We start from the raw sequence: 19,586 nt of genomic DNA on the forward strand, positions 1-19,586 counted from the left end.
AGACAGTTTGGACCCAGTCCTCCTGGCCTCGTTTATTTTTAATTACAACCCCACTCTGGGCGTTGAAGCAGGAGGCCGCCTCGGGGGTCGCAGGACCTGTGTCTGTTTCGTCCTGTCCTCGAAGAACAGCCAGTCTCCGTGTGTCTGTAACTCTGCGTTTCTAAGTACCGTGGGCACATTTTACTGCGGATCGGGCCATGGCTTTATGGGTGTGAGGGCAGATCTTGCATCCTACGTATCCTCTCTTTCAAAATCATGCCAAAATGACGGAAAAGGAGTAGGGGAAAGGAATAGTGAGTGCTTCGGTGTCACTAATAAATAAGATGGTGAAATAAGCCATGCAGGTTTTATAAGGTAAAAATCTGCCAACTCTCATTACTATGAAAATAAGTCATAAAATATTCATCTCCCAGGCATTTCAAAGGACCCCTGTGGACGAACCATGTAATTAATCAGCCGGCTTTAATGAGCACCACAATAAACACTTTTCCTCCTAAAGCCTGACCCGGTTTGTTTTTGCAGAAAATAAAACCATCGTGGCACCTTGAGGCAGGCCAGCTGCACAAGGGGTTCTCGGTGATGTTTGCTGTGGCTGGATGTCATGTTAGAGATGCTCTATTTTCCGTGTTAAACGTGAAAGTTCCAGAAGTCAGGCACGTTTCCTTTTTTAAAACCCACAATCGCACTCCGTTAAATGGAAGCCCCGCGTCTAGCTCCTGCATCCATAGAAGTTGAGAAATAGCTGGGCCGGCCTGGCTCAGCAGGTGAGTGTGGACCTGTGACCCAGGAGGTCAGGGCACAGGCCCGGGTCGCGGGCTCGATCCCCAGGAGGGGGGCGTGCAGGGGGCAGCCGATTCATGACTCTCTCTCGTCATTGATCTTTCTCTCCCTCTCCCTTCCTCTCTGAGATCAATAAAAGTATATTCTTTAAAGTGTGTGCAAGGAGCCCCCCCGCCCCCCCAGGGCCGCCCGCTTCTCCTCGGCCGTCTCTGCCCTTTGAGTTCCGCTCTCGATCTCCTTCAAAGTTTAGTTTTGCTGAATTGGTCACAGGCAGAGAGAAGACCGGGCGACCTTCTTCTCTGAACAGATTAAGACAGTGGGGCGTGCTCTGTCCCTCCCTGTGGGATGGCCCAGCCGGCAGGGCTGGCCGGCCTGGGTCTTTAAATTACGGCCTTTGTTTAGTTTTAAAGCAAAAATAACAGCGTTTTTCCTCTTTGTGGATAAATCTCTGGGTGGCACATCCACATTACAGATTCTGCGCATTCATGTGAGAACCCTAGAGTGCTCAATTGTAGTCTCCTGTGGCTATGAATCCACAAGACTTCGAATGTACGGAGCATGGGGAGTGAGCAATACAGTATCCGACTTCCTGTTTGCAAAAGTGAAGCTGTGGCTCATGGTCCTCCGCTGCCCAATGCTGGCTCCCAGTCAACCATCGCGTGGTTAAGGTCCCCCCTTGTCCCCCCACCCCCCCGCGGGCTGCCACCGGTGACCGTGCTGGCGTCCTCCGAGCAGGCAGCACGCGGGAGGGCGCCCCTGGGAGTCAGGGCGATGGGCTGCCTTGCCTGCCGTCTGGGAGGCGACCGGAAGCTTAGGGGCCGGTGCCTTGTCCCCGGGCGAGCTTCGTGTCCCAAACTCTGCCTGTCTTGTCCACATGGCTGAGCGGCAGGTATTTGTGGGAAGGAAACGCACTTGAGCGATTTATTCTTCCGACTTTCAAACAGAACGTTTCCTCTCCTACAGAAAAGCTGCAGGGACCTGCCAGCCGGCTTCTAGAAGCGAGGAGGCCGCGGCGCTGACCACCGAGCAGACCGCAGGGAGGCGGGCGAGGGGGCGCTTTCCCGAGGAAGCTTTCAGGACAAGGCTTCTCTGTGGTTGGGGCGGGGGGGTGGGAGGCGGCCTGGGGAGCAGCTGCCTTTTCATTCCCACGACAGCGGGGCGTTCACAGCTCTTCCGAGATCAGCCCGGTTTGGTGTTTGAAAGAGGCTGAATTTGGGTGGTTGAGGGAAGTGTCTTCTAGAAACATGTACAATCAAGGAATCGTCTGGCTGAGCCCAGGGGCTTGGTGGGCAGGGCCCGACAGAGGAAACCTCGGACACCTCCATGGGCAGACGACAGGGTGATGGGCACACAGACCCCGCGAAGAAGAATGTATGAAAATGCCCCCACAGCCTGACGCAGAGCTGGCGGGGCCCGGGCGAGCGAGAGGCGGCAGCAGGCCCCGCAGTGGCGCTCGCTCGCCGGGATGCGAGCGGGCCTGGGACCCGACCTCCTCGTTCCTGGACCATAAATAGAGCATGTGCAGGCGGGTGTGGGGAGGCCCCTCGGGAAGAGTGTCACAGGTGGGATGAGCCAGGTTAAGATTTCGACTTTTTGAAACAATGTTAACGAAGGAGAGAGATGGATTGGCCACATTTTATAACTAAAACAACAACAAAAGAAAAAATAGAAAGAGCTGCGCGTGAGAGACTCCGTGTACTTGTGGCCTCCGCACTACCTGAGGGGGGTGTTGAACTGCCGTCGCAGCCAAGAGAGAGCCGTCAGCGTCGTGCCGTGGGTCTGATCGTGTGAGCGACGTTTTCCTGCTCTCACAGCACGGGCGGGAGCGCCGCTGACGCACGGCCCTGGGGTTGACTCGGTGGTGACACTTTCTGCTCCACGGCTGGGACGTGCTGGCTGGGATGTGCCTTCTAGGGCCCGCCCACTGCTTGCACCTCCCTCATCACGGCCACTGTCATTGCTGTTTTAGAGAGAGAAACATCAGAGATGAGAGAACCATGGACCGGCTGCCTCCTGCACGCCCCCCACTGGGGACCGAGCCCGCACCCCGGGCCTGTGCCCTGACTGGGAATCGAACCGTGACCTCCTGGTTCTTAGGTCGGCCAGGCTGTCACTGCTGTTTTGATGCCTAGTTAGCACTTCCATGCAGCTCTTTGCTCTGAAGTATTCGAAGCTGTTTCCGCTGCTAACAGAAAGGTTATCCTAGGAGAGAAAACCCAGTGTAGATGGGATGAAAGCCAAATGAGCCCTTTTGTAGCCCATGTCAGGCCGTGCAAGTGTGTGTGTGTGTGCGCGTGTGAGTGTGCACGTGTGTGTGCACGTGTGTGAGCATTTGTGTGTGTGATCGCACATGTGTGGGCATGTGTGTATGAGCATGTGTTTATGTGTGCACCTGTGTTTTCATGTGTATGCATGTGCATGTGAGTGTGTGAACATGTGTGTGAGCATGTGTGTGTTTGTGTAAGCGTGTGTGTGTATTTGTGTGAGCGTGTGTGTGTGTGTGTGTGTGTGTGCGCGCGTGTGTCTGTTGAATTGACTCCTCTATAACTTTTTATCTCCTGGATACTTAGTTTGTCAGCGAGGACATCTGTGGGTGGGGGCTGAAGGCCTACTTCCGATCGGTCGCTGTGCCAGAGGTGCAGGCCATGGCGTTGAGCCTCGGGGACGTGGGGGCGGGGTGAGGGGCTCTTGGCCGGGCACCATGCAGCGGGTGTTTCTCAGTTCTTTCAGGTTCGGGGTTCCCTCTGGGATATTTGTACCCAAAGAGGATTGAGTTCTTTCTGTTGATTTGTTTCCAGAAGCGTGTTTTCTGCATTCCTTCCTGTTTCACGGTTCTCTGCAAAACAGGGACAGTTCTTTCCTTATTTGGTTTGAGTTTGATTAGCGATCTCGGGGATTAGTTCAGTCTCTTTAAAGTGAAATCAGTGAGAGGTAGCGAGGGTGCTGGGCGCAGCCGGGCAGGAAGCAGAGTCTGGTCCCAGTGGTTCCTCACCCCACCCTGGGGCCCTCGCTGCCCACCTGTCCATCACTGCCCACCTTCCCCATCACTGCCCACCTGTCCATCACTGCCCACCTGTCCATCACTGCCCACCTTCCCCATCACTGCCCACCTGTCCATCACTGCCCACCTGTCCATCACTGCCCACCTTCCCCATCACTGCCCACCTGTCCATCACTGCCCACCTTCCCCATCACTGCCCACCTGTCCATCACTGCCCACCTGTCCATCACTGCCCACCTTCCCCATCACTGCCCACCTTCCCCATCACTGCCCACCTTCCCCATCACTGCCCACCTTCCCCATCACTGCCCACCTGTCCATCACTGCCCACCTTCCCCATCACTGCCCACCTGTCCATCACTGCCCACCTTCCCCATCACTGCCCACCCGTCCATCACTGCCCACCTGTCCATCACTGCCCACCTTCCCCATCACTGCCCACCCGTCCATCACTGCCCACCTTCCCCATCACTGCCCACCTTCCCCATCACTGCCCACCTTCCCCATCCCTGTTCACCCGTCCATCACTGCCCACCTTCCCCATCCCTGCCCACCCGTCCATCACTGCCCACCTGTCCATCACTGCCCACCTTCCCCATCACTGCCCACCTTCCCCATCACTGTCCACCTCCCCCATCACTGTCCACCTGTCTATCACTGCCCACCTTCCCCATCACTGCCCACCTTCCCCATCGCTGCCCACCTCCCCCATCACTGTCCACCTGTCTATCACTGCCCACCTTCCCCATCACTGCCCACCCGTCCATCACTGCCCACCCGTCCATCACTGCCCACCTGTCCATCACTGCCCACCTTCCCCATCACTGCCCACCTCCCCCATCACTGTCCACCTGTCTATCACTGCCCACCTTCCCCATCACTGCCCACCTTCCCCATCGCTGCCCACCTCCCCCATCACTGTCCACCTGTCTATCACTGCCCACCTTCCCCATCACTGCCCACCCGTCCATCACTGCCCACCTGTCCATCACTGCCCACCTTCTCCATCACTGCCCACCTTCCCCATCCCTGCCCACCCGTCCATCACTGCCCACCTGTCCATCACTGCCCACCTTCCCCATCGCTGCCCACCTTCCCCATCGCTGCCTACCTTCCCCATCGCTGCCCACCTTCCCCATCACTGCCCACCTTCCCCATCGCTGCCTACCTTCCCCATCGCTGCCCACCTGTCCATCACTGTCCACCTGTCCATCACTGCCCACCTTCCCCATCGCTGCCCACCTTCCCCATCACTGCCCACCTTCCCCATCGCTGCCCACCTTCCCCATCGCTGCTCACCTGCCCGTCACTGGTCCTATGCAACGCAGATGTGCTGACAGTGGGAACACCAGGCAGCCTGGCTCTCAGGAACTCCCGAATCCCATGTTCCTTGTAACAACAGGAGCAGCAGCGATAGCAGCTCCCACGGGCTCTGTGGACATGTCTGTGAACTCCACACCCCGAGAGATAGGTGTGTCACACCTCAGGCGAGGATGGAGAGGTTGTTCAGGTCACACAGGCAGCACCTGGAGGGTTGGAACTCAGGTTGACCAGCAGCCTGGACCCTGGAGTGATCCCAGCACTGGTTTTCCAGGCGAGACCGGGGTGCCCCCGCCATCCACGCGGCTCTCAAACAGCGTCCCCACTTTCCAGCCCAGACCTTCCTCTGAGCACCATCCTCAGCTTGACGTGCGCAGAGTCACACCGACATCGTGAAATTTGGGATAAATGCGTGAAACCACGGGAGCCCTGCGCGGGTCGCTTTCCCCCAATGTTAGATGTTACCTGCATCACGTCTGAGGACTGGGGCCGGACGTGAGGATGTTTACGAAGAGAAGCATGATTGTCTTAGGTCTCTGCACGCTTCTCCTTCTAAGGCTACTCTCTCTTACACGATTTCCTGTTGTCTGCTCTTTCTCTCTCCTCCGGGACTGCAGGTACATGTGTGAGGGTGTCTAGGGCTCATGCTGTTTCCGTTTGCTTTGGAGGAATGTGCTGTCAGGCCGAATCCATCCCCCCATGATCAGTTGGCCCCCAAACTCACCCAGGAGCCCAGAGAACAGTCCATCCCCTGTGAAGGGACTTCTCTCCAGGACTCGCTGCGAGCCCACTGTGTGCGGGGCACAGTGGGTCTCCTGTGGGAACCTCACGTGCAGCCGCGGGCCGGCGCCCGGGGAGGGCTGGCTTGCCTCTGACCTCTCTGTCCACCGGCACCTGGATAGGATTGTGTGTGTGTGTGTTGTCCTCGTCCATAACCTGAACCTGTGTGAGGCGGCCCCTTGCCCACCTCCGTCCCTCGCACGCACAGCCCGCCCGTCAGCAGATGGCGCTTCTGGGTGAGAGGCTGGAAGGGAAACCAAGGTCGGTCGGGACCAGGGGCGGCGGCCGAGCCAGGGCTGGATGGGCGTGTCTCCCAGGAACCCAGCCACCCCATGGGCCACTGTGACTTCACAGCTCCTTCCACCTCGTTCACTAAATGGCTTCACTCTTCCCTCGGACGTTGCTCCGCCCAGTGGGGTGGGAGCCTGAGCCTGAGACGCGCTGCCCCGGGGACGCGGCCATTCCCCGTCTTTATCAAGGATGTTTCTGGAAAATGCCACGTCTGCGAGAGGCCTTGGGCTCGCCCATAGCGCCCTCCTCTGCATAACTGGTCAGTGTTTTTGGGTCAGATCACAGCCGCCACTGCCATCGACGTGAAGTCCGAGGGGCCAGCTGTCCTGGGAAAGACGCGCCCTGTGCTTGGGCCTCACTGGGCGGCGCCTTGGGAGCGGCGGACACTCCGTTTTTATTGGCGATTTAGAGGCTCTCCGAGCGGACAGATAGGAAAGTAGGGCTGCGATTGGGCAGGAGGCCAGGCCGGGGAGGGAGGGCGGCTTTTACCGGCGGGGCTCTGACTGCCGGGCGGGAGGCCGCCCTCCCCTCCGAGGCCTCGCTCGGGAACCGCCTCTTGCGAGCTGTGGGGCAAGATGGATGTGTCACGTAGTAAAAGTTTCATGTCCGTTTAGCTAAATCGCCTGCTGCCAGCAGCTGCTGCGTTTATTTAAGAGCTCTCTGTGGCCGGGCTTCCATTTCTCCCTCCATTTATTTGCTGTCCTCCCTGGAATTTCGGTTAAACAATAAAAAATTACACTTTCAAGTTGGTGTGCAGTTGCGTACTTGAGATTGCTTGTGAGTGACATGGGGAGCCTTGAGCTCCGGGAATCGAGTGTTGGTCTTTGTGGGTCCTGCAGGTGGGTCCCCCCAGGCCAGTGCCCCCCTCCGCCCCACAGGCGGGTCCCCCGGGCGCAGTGGCGCGGCCATGCAGCGCCTCTCACTGTCCCTGTTGTAGCGGTAACTGAAGGTCGGGTGAAGGGTGAGATGACACTCTAGGGCAGCGGTTCTCAACCTGTGGGTCGCGACCCCTTTGGCGGTTGAACGACCCTTTCACAGGGGTCACCTAAGACCATCCTGCATATCAGATATTTACATGACGATTCATAACAGTAGCAACATGACAGTTACGAAGTAGCAACGAAAATAATTTTATGGTTGGGTCACAACACGAGGAACTGTATTTAAAAGGCCAGAAGGTTGAGAACCACTGCTCTAGAGGGAGCATTTTCATCGGTCAGCGCAATGCACCTCCTGGCCGGAGGCAACCTTTCCACAGACACCTGTCCGAGAGCTCGTTCATTCCGTAGCTGTGCTCGGCCCGTGTCCATTAGCGTCCCAGCGAGATCGATCTCAGGACGTCCTCTCCAGGAAAACTGCGGGAACCACAGAACGGCTGAGCGAGCCGAGGGGCTGTGCCCACAGCACCACTCACAGTCTGCAGGCGCCCTGAGCCTGGGTGTCACCTTCGGGCGTTGCTCCTCTCGCCAGATCGGGGGTGCCTGCAGGTGCCATTGTGAGCAGATGGTCTCTCGGCCTCCATCACCTTCTAGAGCTGAGCCCGGCCACTTCGAGGGGCATCGGCTCTGGACTCTGAGTAGCAGAGGTCCTTAGCGTGGCGTCCGTTTGGACAACCTTGGAAGGTGTCGTCCATCAGGTCTGGTCATTTCCTCTTCTTTCCCTCCTGCGGGGTCCGGAGGAAGCGCGCACACTCTCCCCTCCTCCAGCCTCCGTCCTTTCCCTCCTAGATTCCAGGTTCTATGAGCACCTCTTCGCGGGGTACTTCCTCCCAGGCCCGCAGCCCCGCCTTTAGAAGAGTCTTGGGAAGGTGACGCAGAGGTGGGTCGAAGCTGCTTTTGGAAAAGGGTCTGAACTTGCTCCCAGAACATGGCCGCGACGCTCCACCCGGTGCCGGAGAAAAGGTTTGCATGTTTCTCTGCCGTAAACCGCGGCACCGGCCCTGGGATGGCCGTGGCCTTACGTTTTGCTGCTTCTGTAAATTCCTTTCAGTCCATCCGTACCCCCTGGGTGTGGGGACCCTGGGAGCTGAGGGGTGGCCAGCCGGGCCCCGATTCCTGGAAGTGGATCGACACGGAGGGGCGCTCCTGTTCTTCGCCCAGCTCCTGTGCACACGACGTGCAATTTCCTGAGCTCCTCATCTTTGACAGTCACTTTTAGCCTCTATTTGCCAATCGCGGCTCCCTGAGGCCTGCTCCGTTATTGCCAGGCACTGGACGCAGCTCACGGGCGCCATTCCCGTCACAGGGACCTGCGTCCAGCGCTACCTGCATCCAGGTGACAGTGAGTGACAGCGACCGCAGACCTGGCTGCACCCCCTGCCCCTCCCCCAGTGCCCGGTTGGCTGCCGCCCAGGCTCACGGCTCCCAGGGTGTTTATAGTGCGGAGCACAGCTTGGCGTAAATTCATTGCTCAACCGAGACAGGGATCCGGTTACCAGTTTTTTTTCTTTTTTGCTTATTTGTTATTTAGAAGGCCTGGGCTGGGAATAGCAGGTCCGTTTTGTAACTGGTCTTTGTGCCAGAGGTAAGAGCCGTTGGCAAACTGTTCGCAGGAGGGAGCTGTGGGCAGGGCCGGCTGGCGGGCGGTGCCCGGTTCCGGTGGCTCACCACCCCCCCACCCCCCGGGGCAGCTGGTACGGAGCCTGTGAGGGTTGGCTCCTCGCTCCTCGCTCCTCTCACCTCCCGGTGCATGTTTTCTGCATCTTTGCCCGGTTCTCTCTCAACAAACGTGAATTCCCCTCCTTATCAGCTGTACGTCGTTCGAAACGCTCTCAGCTGTGGTTTTCTGTAACCTAGCAACGAGCGGGCGTGGGCCACGCTGCCTTTCTGGGTGGGAATACAAACACCGAGGGACAAAACTGAGCTCTGGGGGCAGCGAAGGGCGGGCTGGTCTCCAGCAGCCATGCGTGTCTGTGAGGCAGCCGCGCCAGCGAGCCGTGCGGAGTGCGTCTGCCCGGCCAGGTGTGCAGGGCGCGCCCGCCCCTAGCCCCGAGCCCCCCTGGAAGCTGCCATGACCGGGTCCCGCCCGCTGGGGCGCGTGTGGCTGGAGCCGGAGGCCTGGTCGCCCGGCCCGGTCGGTCCTGTTTTCCGGCTCCGTCGAGTGTCGGTGCTGCGAGGCCGCTGTGGGGACCGTGTGGGAAAGTGCTTCGCTCTCTGTGTTATCCCTGGGGTGAGTGGCGGGGAAGGGAAGGGGCCACGGCTGTGCTGACCGTGGGCTGGCGTCCTGCCAGGGCAGCCTCGGGCTGCGTGCTCCTACCACCACCATCTTTCATGGGAGGGCGGGTAGGAGACACGCCAGGGTCACGTAGTCGGCAGAGCCGGCATTTGAACTTGAGCTGCCTCTGCCCCGGGCCTGGCACAGGGGGTCCTGCCTGGGGCTCCGTCCCGCCTCTCGGGCCTCGGCCTGCGGCCTCTGGGTCCCCTGCTTTCAATGCTGAGCCTCCAGCTGCAGCCCCAGGCTCGGGGCTCCATGTCCATCCTCGGCGTCAGGAGCAGGGCGTGGGCTCAGGTGCACAGCGCACGTGGTCCGTGCTCTCGGGGGCTTGTCCAGTCCAGCGCGTCCCTTCCCTCCAGGGCGCCGGCTACATGACGGCATGATCTCCCGTCAGCAAGCACCATGGGAAACAGAATATTCCAGAAACACGCTGACGTCTTTTAGGGCACGTGGGTCAGTGAAGATGAAGAATTTAGCCATCTTGAACACGTTGTTGGAGAGGAAGCGGGTTTTATCAAAGGCCGTGGGAGGAGGCGTCCCTGGGGACCTGACGGTCATTCCTTCCCATCCGTCCCATCCTGTTAGGGAGCAGCTTCTTGGGTTGAATGGATCGCTCACCTTCTCCGTGAGCTCAGCACACGGACTCAGGCATCGGGGCTCGCCCACAGCATTGCATTGGGTAGAACTGGCAGAAAGACACTGCACAGGAGAGAGGAGGGCCAGGAAGTGCAGACAGTGGTTGTGGGAGGGACCCGCAGCCGCCCCCCCTGCCCCCCCCCAGGCGCCACCACTATCTGAGCTGCTCCTGTGCTGGGGATGGGCAGGTAGGGTTAGGGAGCAGCTGGGGAGGGGCTGAGGTGGGGATGGGCGGGTAGGGTTAAGGAGCAGCCTTTGGGGGGCGGGGCTGAGGTGGGGACGGGCAGGTAGGGTTAGGGAGCAGCTGGGGAGCGGCTTGGGGGTGGGGGGGACAGGCAGTGTGGGGCTGGCCGTTGGCAGGAAGAAAGTGAGGCTGGGTGTTCGGAGGCTGGTTCACGCCAGGGCCTCCCCCCTCCCCCCTCCCCCCCATGCTGACTGGGGTGGTCATTGCGCCCACCCGGGCTCGGTCCCTTATGTGTAGACGAGAGGCTGCACTGGGCCTCTGGCTCTAAAGTCCTGACTCGAAGAATCTCTTTCCCATCGGCCATTTGGAATGAATCTTACTTCCGATTCATCTGAACAGTTTAAAGTGCTGTTTGGAATCATTAAAGTCACACTAAGAACGGCTTGAAAAGCAACGAATAAAATCGTGACGGGCTCCCATGACGTGCGTGTGACAATCTGCTAAACATTGTTGAGCCAATAAAAGTGAGAGACACATGCCTCACGCGTGCTTCGGAGACGGGAAGGGAGCCAGCACGGCAGCTCCCAGAGGCCTCGCCTGCCCCCCCCACCCCCCGCTGTGCCCCCCCCCCCCCCCGTGTGCGTCAGACAGGTGCCTGCTCTGACCTCTGTGACCTCCCTTTCCTGAGGGTCACCATCCAACACCAACAAGAGGCCCCGGAGTCATGGTCCATGTCGTTCATCTCCGTGCCCACTGAACATTTCCACTCGTGTGACCTGTAGCTGGTCTCCCGTCCTCAGAGGTCGCTGCACCGAGTAGCCTTCGCCCGGGGCGGGGGGAGGGGGGGGGCAGCCTGCCCGCAGGAGCAGCTGCATCGTGTTTTACGCATGTTTCATGGTCTCCAAAGTCTGCTCAAGCGCATCTGTGTGTCCAGTGGGGGATGTGAAGATGCTGGGGGGCGGGGGGGGGGGGGGTGGGGGCGTGTCTGTTTTGAGCTCAGCGTCTCCTCTGTCTGACCTGGACCCGAGCCTGCCTGGTGCAGGGGGCAGCTGGGTGCCAGGCCTACCCGAGTCTGAGGGCGCCTCCTGCTCAGGAGGCCTCAGGAGGGGGTGTCACGCGTACACGCTCCTCTCGGGAGATGCCGTTCTCATCCATCATCCGAGGAACTCAGGCTGGTTGAGGCGGCCCTGCTGGGGGCTGCTTTCTGCTCAGGACGCGTGTGGGTGCCGTCCGTTCCTCGGGGACGGGGACACGTAGGAACCTGCGGACAGAGGCTCCCGTGTCCGGTTGGTTAGCCCCTCCCCTGTCAGTCAGTCACTTGGGTACGAGCTGAATAGACACTAAACTCACATTTCTGGAGCCACATGGTCAAAACAGCACTTTATATTCAGTGTGAAATTCTTAAAATGAAGCCCAGCTGGCAGAGGGTGGGGAGGGGACTGTTGGGGGGCAGGGGGCTCCCTGCTCCCGGCGCTCAGCTTGTCTGTGCACGAGGGTCTGTGGACCCCGGGCGCAGCAAGACAGGTGTCCTGCGCCTGAACGCCAGGAGTCTGAGTCAATGTTTCATAAAAGGATAGAAACCACTCAGGTAGGCGGGAGGCCATTCCAGGCCTCGCCTGTTGAGTAATTTGCTCATTTAGGGAACTCTCTTCAATCCCAGCTAATAAATTATGTCTTCCGGTGCTTTCAAGGAAGTCCTTGGCTTAGTAGCCTAATTTAAGAGGGGGCGGGGGTGCACTGCTGCAAGAGAGAGGGGTAGCCCTAGCCTGTTTGGTTCAGTGGATACAGCGTTGGCCTGCAGACTGAAGGGTCCTGGGTTCGGTTCCGGTCAAAGGCACGTACCTCGGTGGCAGGCTCCTCCCCAGCCCGGGCCCTGGTCGGGGCGCGTGCAGGAGGCAACCAATCGGTGTGTTTCTCTCACATCGATGTTTCTCTGTCTTTCTCTCTCTTCCACGCTCTCTAAAATCAGTGGGAAAATACCCTCCGGGGAGGATGACAGAAGGAGTCGGTTACGCGAGTTTATCTGAGCAGAAGCTGGAGTCCAGCAGGCGGAGCTGGTCTGGTGCCTGTGTCCCTCACCACCTCCTGCCACCTCCTCTCCTTCCTGCGAGAAGACGAGCCCTCGGGATGGGCTCCTGCCGAGGGCTCAGGGTCATTTCCCTCCCGCCACGTGTGATGGAGACCAGGCAGCTCGTTACTGAAATGAACACGGGTGAATGCCGATTCCACGCCGCTGTTTATATTACCCTCTTACTGGCGTTCACCTCCTGGTTGTGAATGGTTAGCACAAGCCGTCGTTGGGCTGGCACCGGCGTTAGATGATTTTATTTTCAAATGCTGGCATGAAATTGCCATCTTACTGCCCTGGCTGGTTTGCTCAGTGGATAGAGCGTGGCCTGCAGACTGAAGGGTCACGGGTTCGATTTCCTTGGTTTCGGGCTCCGTCCCCGGCCCTGGTTGGGGTGCGCGGGAGGCAACCAATCGATGCGTCTCTCTCACATCGGTGCTTCTCTCTGTCTCTCCCCCGCCCTTCCACTCTCTCTCTTAAAAAAGAAAAAATCAATGCAAAAATATCCTCAGGTGAGAACTAGCAAAGCAGTTTGCCATCTTACTCATGGGAACACCGTGGGATGCGGGGGGAGGAGCGGTCATCATCTGAAGGTGAGATGAGACTGTGTGTGGAGCCCGAGTGTGCTGCCCAGGAGAGCGGGGCGCGTGGAAGGCATCGGGCGGCCGCCCGTGTGAGAGCGTGCGTGGTGCGGAGACGCGTGTAACGGAAAAAGCGAACGAGAAGGCGTGACCGAAGCCCAGTGTTACCATCGACAGGAGCTTCTTGGGAAAATTCTGACTGTGGGCCGTGATGAAGGCGTCCCCTGTGAGCTGACGCTAGCGCCTCGGGGTGAGTGCATGGCGCTGAGGCAGGGGTCCTGTCCGCGGTGCCCACATGCAGTCCCTGACCGAAGCAGCCCTCACACTCAGGCCCGGCCACAGAGCCCAGGCCGGCCAGGCTGCGCAGGCGGCGGGGGACCGAGCTGCGACCCGTTGCCGCCCCTCAGGCAGACACAGCTGTGGGTGGGTGATGCCCCCGATGCCTGTAACCTCGTAAGATAGAGTCCCGACCCCCCCAGTGGGCACTCTGACGCCGGGACCCTCCCCGCCCGCCCAGCGGGGCAGTGCATATCAATGAGTATTAAGTTGAAAAAATGCTCCTAGAGTCAATTTCACGGTGAGTGCATCTAGTTAAGCGGCCACTTAACGCGCGCTCGCTGGGCGGCAGACCGTTTTATATGCCGGCCGCGCCTGTCTCACACGAGCCGACGGGTCGTCTCTGATGTGTGGGGCGTCCGTGCGTTAATGCTCTCTCCTGTCTGGCCCGGCCCTGCCTCCATCCCACACATGCAGGGAGAATGTCCTCAGCATCCACCTCCGATCGCCAGGAAAGTGCTGCCGAGGTTGGTTTCTTCCTCGTTACAGCATCTGATTTCTTGAAATAAAGTAAAATCATCACTGAGTGTCATCCCCAGCGGGGAGACACAGAATCCAGTATAACCCCTCAGAGAGCTCAGGGCCCCCAAATGCTGCTGTTTGGAAAGAGTGGAACAGAAATGATCACAGACAAGAAGGGGAGAGGAGGAAAGGAGGCTTGTGTTGAGGGCCGGCGGGCTCTGGGGAGGGGGACCTGCTCCACTCCGGGTGGTCACATCCCTGGGACGTGCTCGTCTTGTATTTGTCAGTGACACACTCAGCACCTTCCAAGGGTTTCCACATCCCAGGGCCGTGGACAAGGAGTGGCCGCTGGCGCTTTGAAGTGGCCGCCAGGAATGCGCTGAGGAATCTTAATGCCCGGGCACTCAGCCTCCGGCCCGGCCTGGAGCTGCCGCTGGGCCTGTGCACTCTGACAGGGGAAGGTCACCCAGCCGAGCTGTCCCTGAGCGTGGGCCGGTCAGACTGCCATGCTGGAGGCCCCTTGCCAACCCGCATTCAAGGCGTGCGCGCCCCGTGGGGCACGGTGGGAGGTAGACAGCCGCTCCCTGGAAGGACAAGGTCCCAGCTGTTCACGTGCAGATGTCCGTGGCGAAACACTCCCTCGAGGCCAAGTACAGGGCTGTCGGTTGGACTTCCCTGGGCCAGCGGTGGGAGAGAGGGTGGACAATGAGCATTTCCCTGCGAATGTCTCCCCCAGGGGACACCCTGATACCGGATTTGCACCCAGGCTCCTGAGCGGGTGTAGGTGAGCAAACCCCGCCCCTTGCACAGTCAGCGGCACCCTCGACGGACCCGTGGGCTCCCAGGGGCCCAGCACCCTCTTCCCCAGCCCTGGCAGCTGTGTCACCCAGACCCTCTTCCCACCATGGGGTTCAACCAGTGTGGCCGGTCTCCCAGACACAACACTCACTGCCTCCTCACTCCCCTGTTCCTAAAGCCCCCCTCTCCTCCCCCCTCTCCTCCCCCTCCCCTGTCCCTAAAGCCCCCCTCTCCTCCCCCCTCTCCTCCCCCTCCCCTGTCCCTAAAGCCCCCCTCTCCTCCCCCCTCTCCTCCCCCTCCCCTGTCCCTAAAGCCCCCTCTCCTCCCCTCCCCTGCCCCTAAAGCCCCCCACGCCCTTCTTGTTTTAAGTGAACAGCGGTGAGGAACCCCTGGCACCAGCAGTGCCCAAGGCAGGTCAGATGGCAGTAGGCGCCGGGCTCCCAGCGTGGTTGTCAGCTTGGCCCAGGCCCTTCCCTGGGGACCACCTTGGATGGGAGCTTCGTTTCCGGGTCAGCAGGAGCGGCTCCTGAGACACAGCTGCCGGCTTAGGTCTGCGTGTGCCCCACGCAAGGCTGGTTCTCAGTGGCCTCGAGAGCAGCCTCATGGGGAGCTAAAACCTCACCGTGTGCATGCGTCTGTGTGTGCATGTGTGCACGTGCGTGGGTGGGTGTGCGCGCGCGTCTGTGTGTGCATGTGTGCACGTGTGTGCATGTGCGTGGGTGTGCATGTGTGCACGTGCGTGGGTGGGTGTGTGCGTCTGTGTGTGTGCATGTGTGTGCATGTGCGCATCTGTGTGTGCATGTGTACACGTGCACGTGCGTGTGTGTGTGTCCGGAATTGCGAAATGTCACCTATTTTGTGATCATGTAAATCTCACGTTGTTTGCAGATGAGCTGTTAACAGCTACCAGGTTGCGTCTGTGCGTTTTCGAACGAACCCTTTGGAGGTCTTGTCGGGAACATGCGCGGTCGTGTTTATCCTTTTCTGCATGAATCGCAGGGGAGTTCTTGCCACCAGACCTCTTCCCACCGCTAATACTCACATGCTGTCCGTTAGGGGTGAGGTTAGGCCTGTGGCGAAGGTGCGACTTCCTTCCCAGGCCAGATCGTGGGTGTCCCCTCGGCCCCTCCTGATGGAGGCGTGCGGGTCAGGGACCGGGTGCGTCACCAGCCCGGCTCCCGCCTCTGTATGGAGGGGTGGGTGCCGTTTGAAGCCTGCTCCTGGGCGAAGCCAGCACCTCTGCCTGTAAGCTCCCTGGAGTGTGGCCTTGAGCACCTGTCCCTCCTGCCCCTCCTGCCCGCTCCTCTTCCCCCCCCCCCCCCCCGCCCCGCTACCCCCGGCCAGGACGGGCAGGTCCTCCGGGCGGCGGGCCCTGGCGCTGGGGTCACACAGCGGTTTCCCATCCTCTTGGCTGGGAGGTTCCCGGGCCCCAAAGAAGAGAAACGAAAAGGACGGAGCTGACACGCTCCCTGAGGGAGCGTCCTCATGGGATTCTAACAAGCCCCGGCGGCGTCTTCCTGGGGCCGTGGGCCCCCTTTCTGCCGAGAATGAGATTTTCGTTAACTCGGACCCACTCAGGAGCCCTCCACTCCCAAGGCCTCGCTTCTTAGTGATGGCGACAGGAGTCAGGACCCGCAGGCACCTGTGCAGGACCCGGGGGCGCGCTCGCACTGTGCACGCTCATGTACGTTCCCAGGTTGGCAGGACACTCCATGTGCTTCTACCTCCTCCTCACGGGCAAACCTGCACATCTCCGCGCCACGGACGGCGTCTCTGCTGCCGACACTGGCCTGGTGCTCACGGTGATCGAGGCAAAAGGAAGCCGTTTGGGAATGGCGTTACGAGTGGGACACTCTCTGTGGTTCTGGGTCAAGACCCACAGCTGTGGGCGGGATTCTAGAAAGTTCCGGGCTGAGGGGAGCCCTTGGCGTTTCCCATGACGCCTGGGATGGAAGGAAATGTGTTGGCCAAGAAAGAGTTGAACGTGCCTCGCTGAGGTGGTCCCGACGGTGTGCCGTGTTATGGAAACCTCCCTGGCTGGCATACAGAGGGTTAGCGTGGGGGTGTCGGGGTCATGGCCTTAGCACTGCACCATGCCCTTGGAGGGAAGGCCATCGGCGCTAGCGGTCATGACGATTTGAAATGTATTTGAAGCCAGGAGTTGGTGATCCTGGACGCTGCTCCTCGGTATCCCAGCCGGCACCCTAAGCAACACCCGTGACGGGTCAGTGATCCAACCGGCGTTTACGAGCGACGTCCCCCCACATCCAGGTCTAGGTCTGGATGGTTCTCTGTGGCACCCGGGGCCAGGAGGGGGCGCCGGGAGCCCTCACGCATGCAGGTGTATTTGTCCACGTTTGTCTACACCTGCACGCCCTCGGCTCCCACCCTCTGTCCTGAGGCCACTTTTCCCGTCTCAGAAACACATACCAGATGTGGAAGGAGTGAGAGGAGAGTAAATTGTATTTTTGTTCTGTGTGTGTTTGATCCAAATAACTGTCTTGAGCAGAGGATCGGGTGCAGACGGTGCTGGAGGTGACGGGCCGACAGGTGAGAGGTCGGCCCTGCGGGCATTCTGCATGGCCGGGGTCCTTTCTGGCCTCTGCAGGGTACTTTGCCCCGTGCCGTCGAGCCTGTGGTTCTCTCTTCAGCTTCGCTAGACCCCCAGTGAGAGTATGGATGGCGTGGCAAGCGGGCCATTTGCCCCAAAGAAACAGCCCGGCCAGTGTGGCTCAGTGGTTGAGCGTCCACCAATGAACCAGGAGGTCATGGTTCGACTCCAGGTCAGGGCACAGGCCTGGGTTGCGGACTCGATCCCCAATGAGAGGCATGCGGTGGCAGCCAATCCATGATTCTCTCTCATCATTGATGTTTCTGTCTCCCTCTCTCTCTCTCTCCTTTCCTTTCTGAAATCAATAAAAATGTATTTTAATGAAGAAAAAGGGAAAAAAAGAAACATTCCTGGGTCACCCAACACATCCCCGCATTCTAACGACAGCTGTGATGGGATTCTAGAAAGTTCTAGGCATCACAGTTCGGACAAGTTCTCCTTGAAACCCCCTACTTGATCAATCTTCGCATGTCGGTATGAGAAAGGTCCTGGTGTCATTAACAACATGCTGGTCTTCTCTGTCCCCCTCAAGGTCAAAAAGTACTTTGAGCTGGAGCCGCTGGCGCGCGGACAGCGCTGGATCCTGCAGCCCTGCTCGCTGGGCGACGTGGCGGCGCTGAAGGACAGCTTCTCCCGGCTCATCCAGCTGCTGGAGGAGAAGGACCAGGAGGCCGCCAGGATGTGAGCCTGGCCAGGAGCGGTTCCCGGGCCTCGTGCCTCGTGCTAGTTCTCATTTCACGGTGTTTGGGGTAAGCCGTCCTCGTAGTTCGGCGTCTGTTTTCCTGTTATCTCAGACTCATCTCTCCACCCCAGAGAATATTCCGCACGTCCGTCGACGACCGTCGGCATGAACGTCAAGTACACACTACTGAGAGACTCGGTTCTCTGTTTACCACTAACCGTCTCCGCTGCGTCTCTCCTGCCCCACGCGCCCCGCCTGCGCCGCGGTGACCGAGCACAGGGCTCGCGGGCACGGTCCCCGGAAGGATCCGGGAGACTCGGAGCCCTGCCTCCGCCCCCCTGTTTGGGGCGCAGTGTTCTGTGACTGGGCTCCCCAGAGTATGTGTCTCATTTCACCATCTCTCGGGGGTATGTTATGTTATGTTATGTTATTTTTTAGTTTTTTGTATACTGGCCTGATAGATTATGGGAGGAAAATGAGCACCAGAAGCTTCAAGTAACCCGCATCAGAATGGACCGTCCGCCGCGGGAAAGCGACTGAGGATTTAGGGACAAGACGCATAGTTTCCGTCCCTGCGTCTGAAGTCCCCGCTCCCCGTTCCGAGACGCATTCTAGGACACCGAGGCCCAGGGCTCGCGTCCGATTCCTGCGTCAGCGAGCCCTCAGCAGTTTTTTAACGGAAAGGTTGTCCTGCACAAAGCCGAGCTGCAACTTACTATCGGGGTCTTTTTCTAAAAATCTTGTGTTTGATTAAAATAGAAAAAAATAATTTTTTAAAATATCAGGTAACATTTTTAACAGCCACCCAACAGGCTTGTCTGTGCCGACAATGGTGTGAGCGGCGTGGATTTGACTGACGAGAATCACGTGTCCATCCAGCCGTCACGCGCTCACGTAGTGTAGTGGGGCCTGCAGTGTCCCCGTTCCGTGAAAAGGCGTGTCGGTATTTCCCATGTAAACCTCAATTTTCCGGGGTCTCCATGTGCCCCTAACCGTACGCGGGGGCTGCGGCAAGTACACAGCTCTAGCGCCCAGTCAGTCTTTGCAACGAACGTTTTGTTTCGTTTCCCGGACATGGTGAAGTTGCATAGAGATGAATGCACAGTTTTCCTGAAGCTTGGCACCTTTGGCCTTTTCTAAACCAGGAGTAATCGGAGCTATTAAGGTTTGTAGTTGAAATACGCTTGGGCACATTTTGTAGATTTTTGACCACTTGCGATTCTAAGCGGCCCAGTGACAGAAACTGCCCCTCCCCTGAGCACTGGAAGCATGTCCGGGGTTTTTAGGGCCGTGGCTGAGCCCCAAACACCGCAGCCCGCGCTGTCACAGCCACACTGCCACGGCGCCACGGCGCCGTCACGCCCTGGAAGGTGTGGCGTTGAACCGCAGCTTTTGTGGTTTCACCTTGTGGGCGGGTTTTAATGAAATCATTACCTTTGAGACATCAAACATCATCTTGAAGCTTTTTATTTTTTTTTAATTGAATGGATCCAGAAGATTCATGTTCATGTTTGTCTGCGGCAACTTGGGTGTTTTGACACTGTAGCCGCGAGCAGCACAGCACCGTCCCCCTGATTCTGTCCTGTGTGCTCATCCTCCGTGACAAATAAATGATGATCCGGCGCCTCCTCGCAAGTTCATTCCATGCAGGGTGTCGTCTGTGGAGGCGCGGCTGACTGCCCGCAGCCATCTGCTCGATGGCTTCCCGTGTGTGCGTGTGTGTGTGTGCGTGTGTGTGTGCGCGCGTGTGTGTGTTCACGGCACGCCTCCGCAGCCGCCACTGTCTGCCCGCCCGCCCGCCCGCCGGCGGGAAGCACGATCCATCAGTGCCCGCAGCAGCTGC

The 19,586-nt window shown here is 59.0% G+C and overlaps 1 protein-coding gene across 2 annotated transcripts in view; it reads left to right on the forward strand.

The window, feature by feature from the left end:
* The window catches only part of ARL15 (ARF like GTPase 15), a 206,650-nt gene extending 187,284 nt beyond the window's left edge, over positions 1–19,366 (forward strand). For both annotated transcript variants that reach the window (XM_070411750.1, XM_070411751.1), the window contains one exon: positions 17,594–19,366. In XM_070411750.1, coding sequence (XP_070267851.1) covers positions 17,594–17,746 — 153 coding nt within the window. In that variant the 3' untranslated portion in view covers positions 17,747–19,366. The remainder of the gene's footprint in view (positions 1–17,593) is intronic.
* Positions 19,367–19,586: the final 220 nt, after the last annotated feature.

The sequence above is a fragment of the Myotis yumanensis genome, unplaced genomic scaffold (assembly GCF_028538775.1).
Source record: "Myotis yumanensis isolate MYYU_CA2020_CCGP unplaced genomic scaffold, mMyoYum1.0.hap1 SCAF_4, whole genome shotgun sequence".
NCBI lineage: Eukaryota > Metazoa > Chordata > Mammalia > Chiroptera > Vespertilionidae > Myotis > Myotis yumanensis.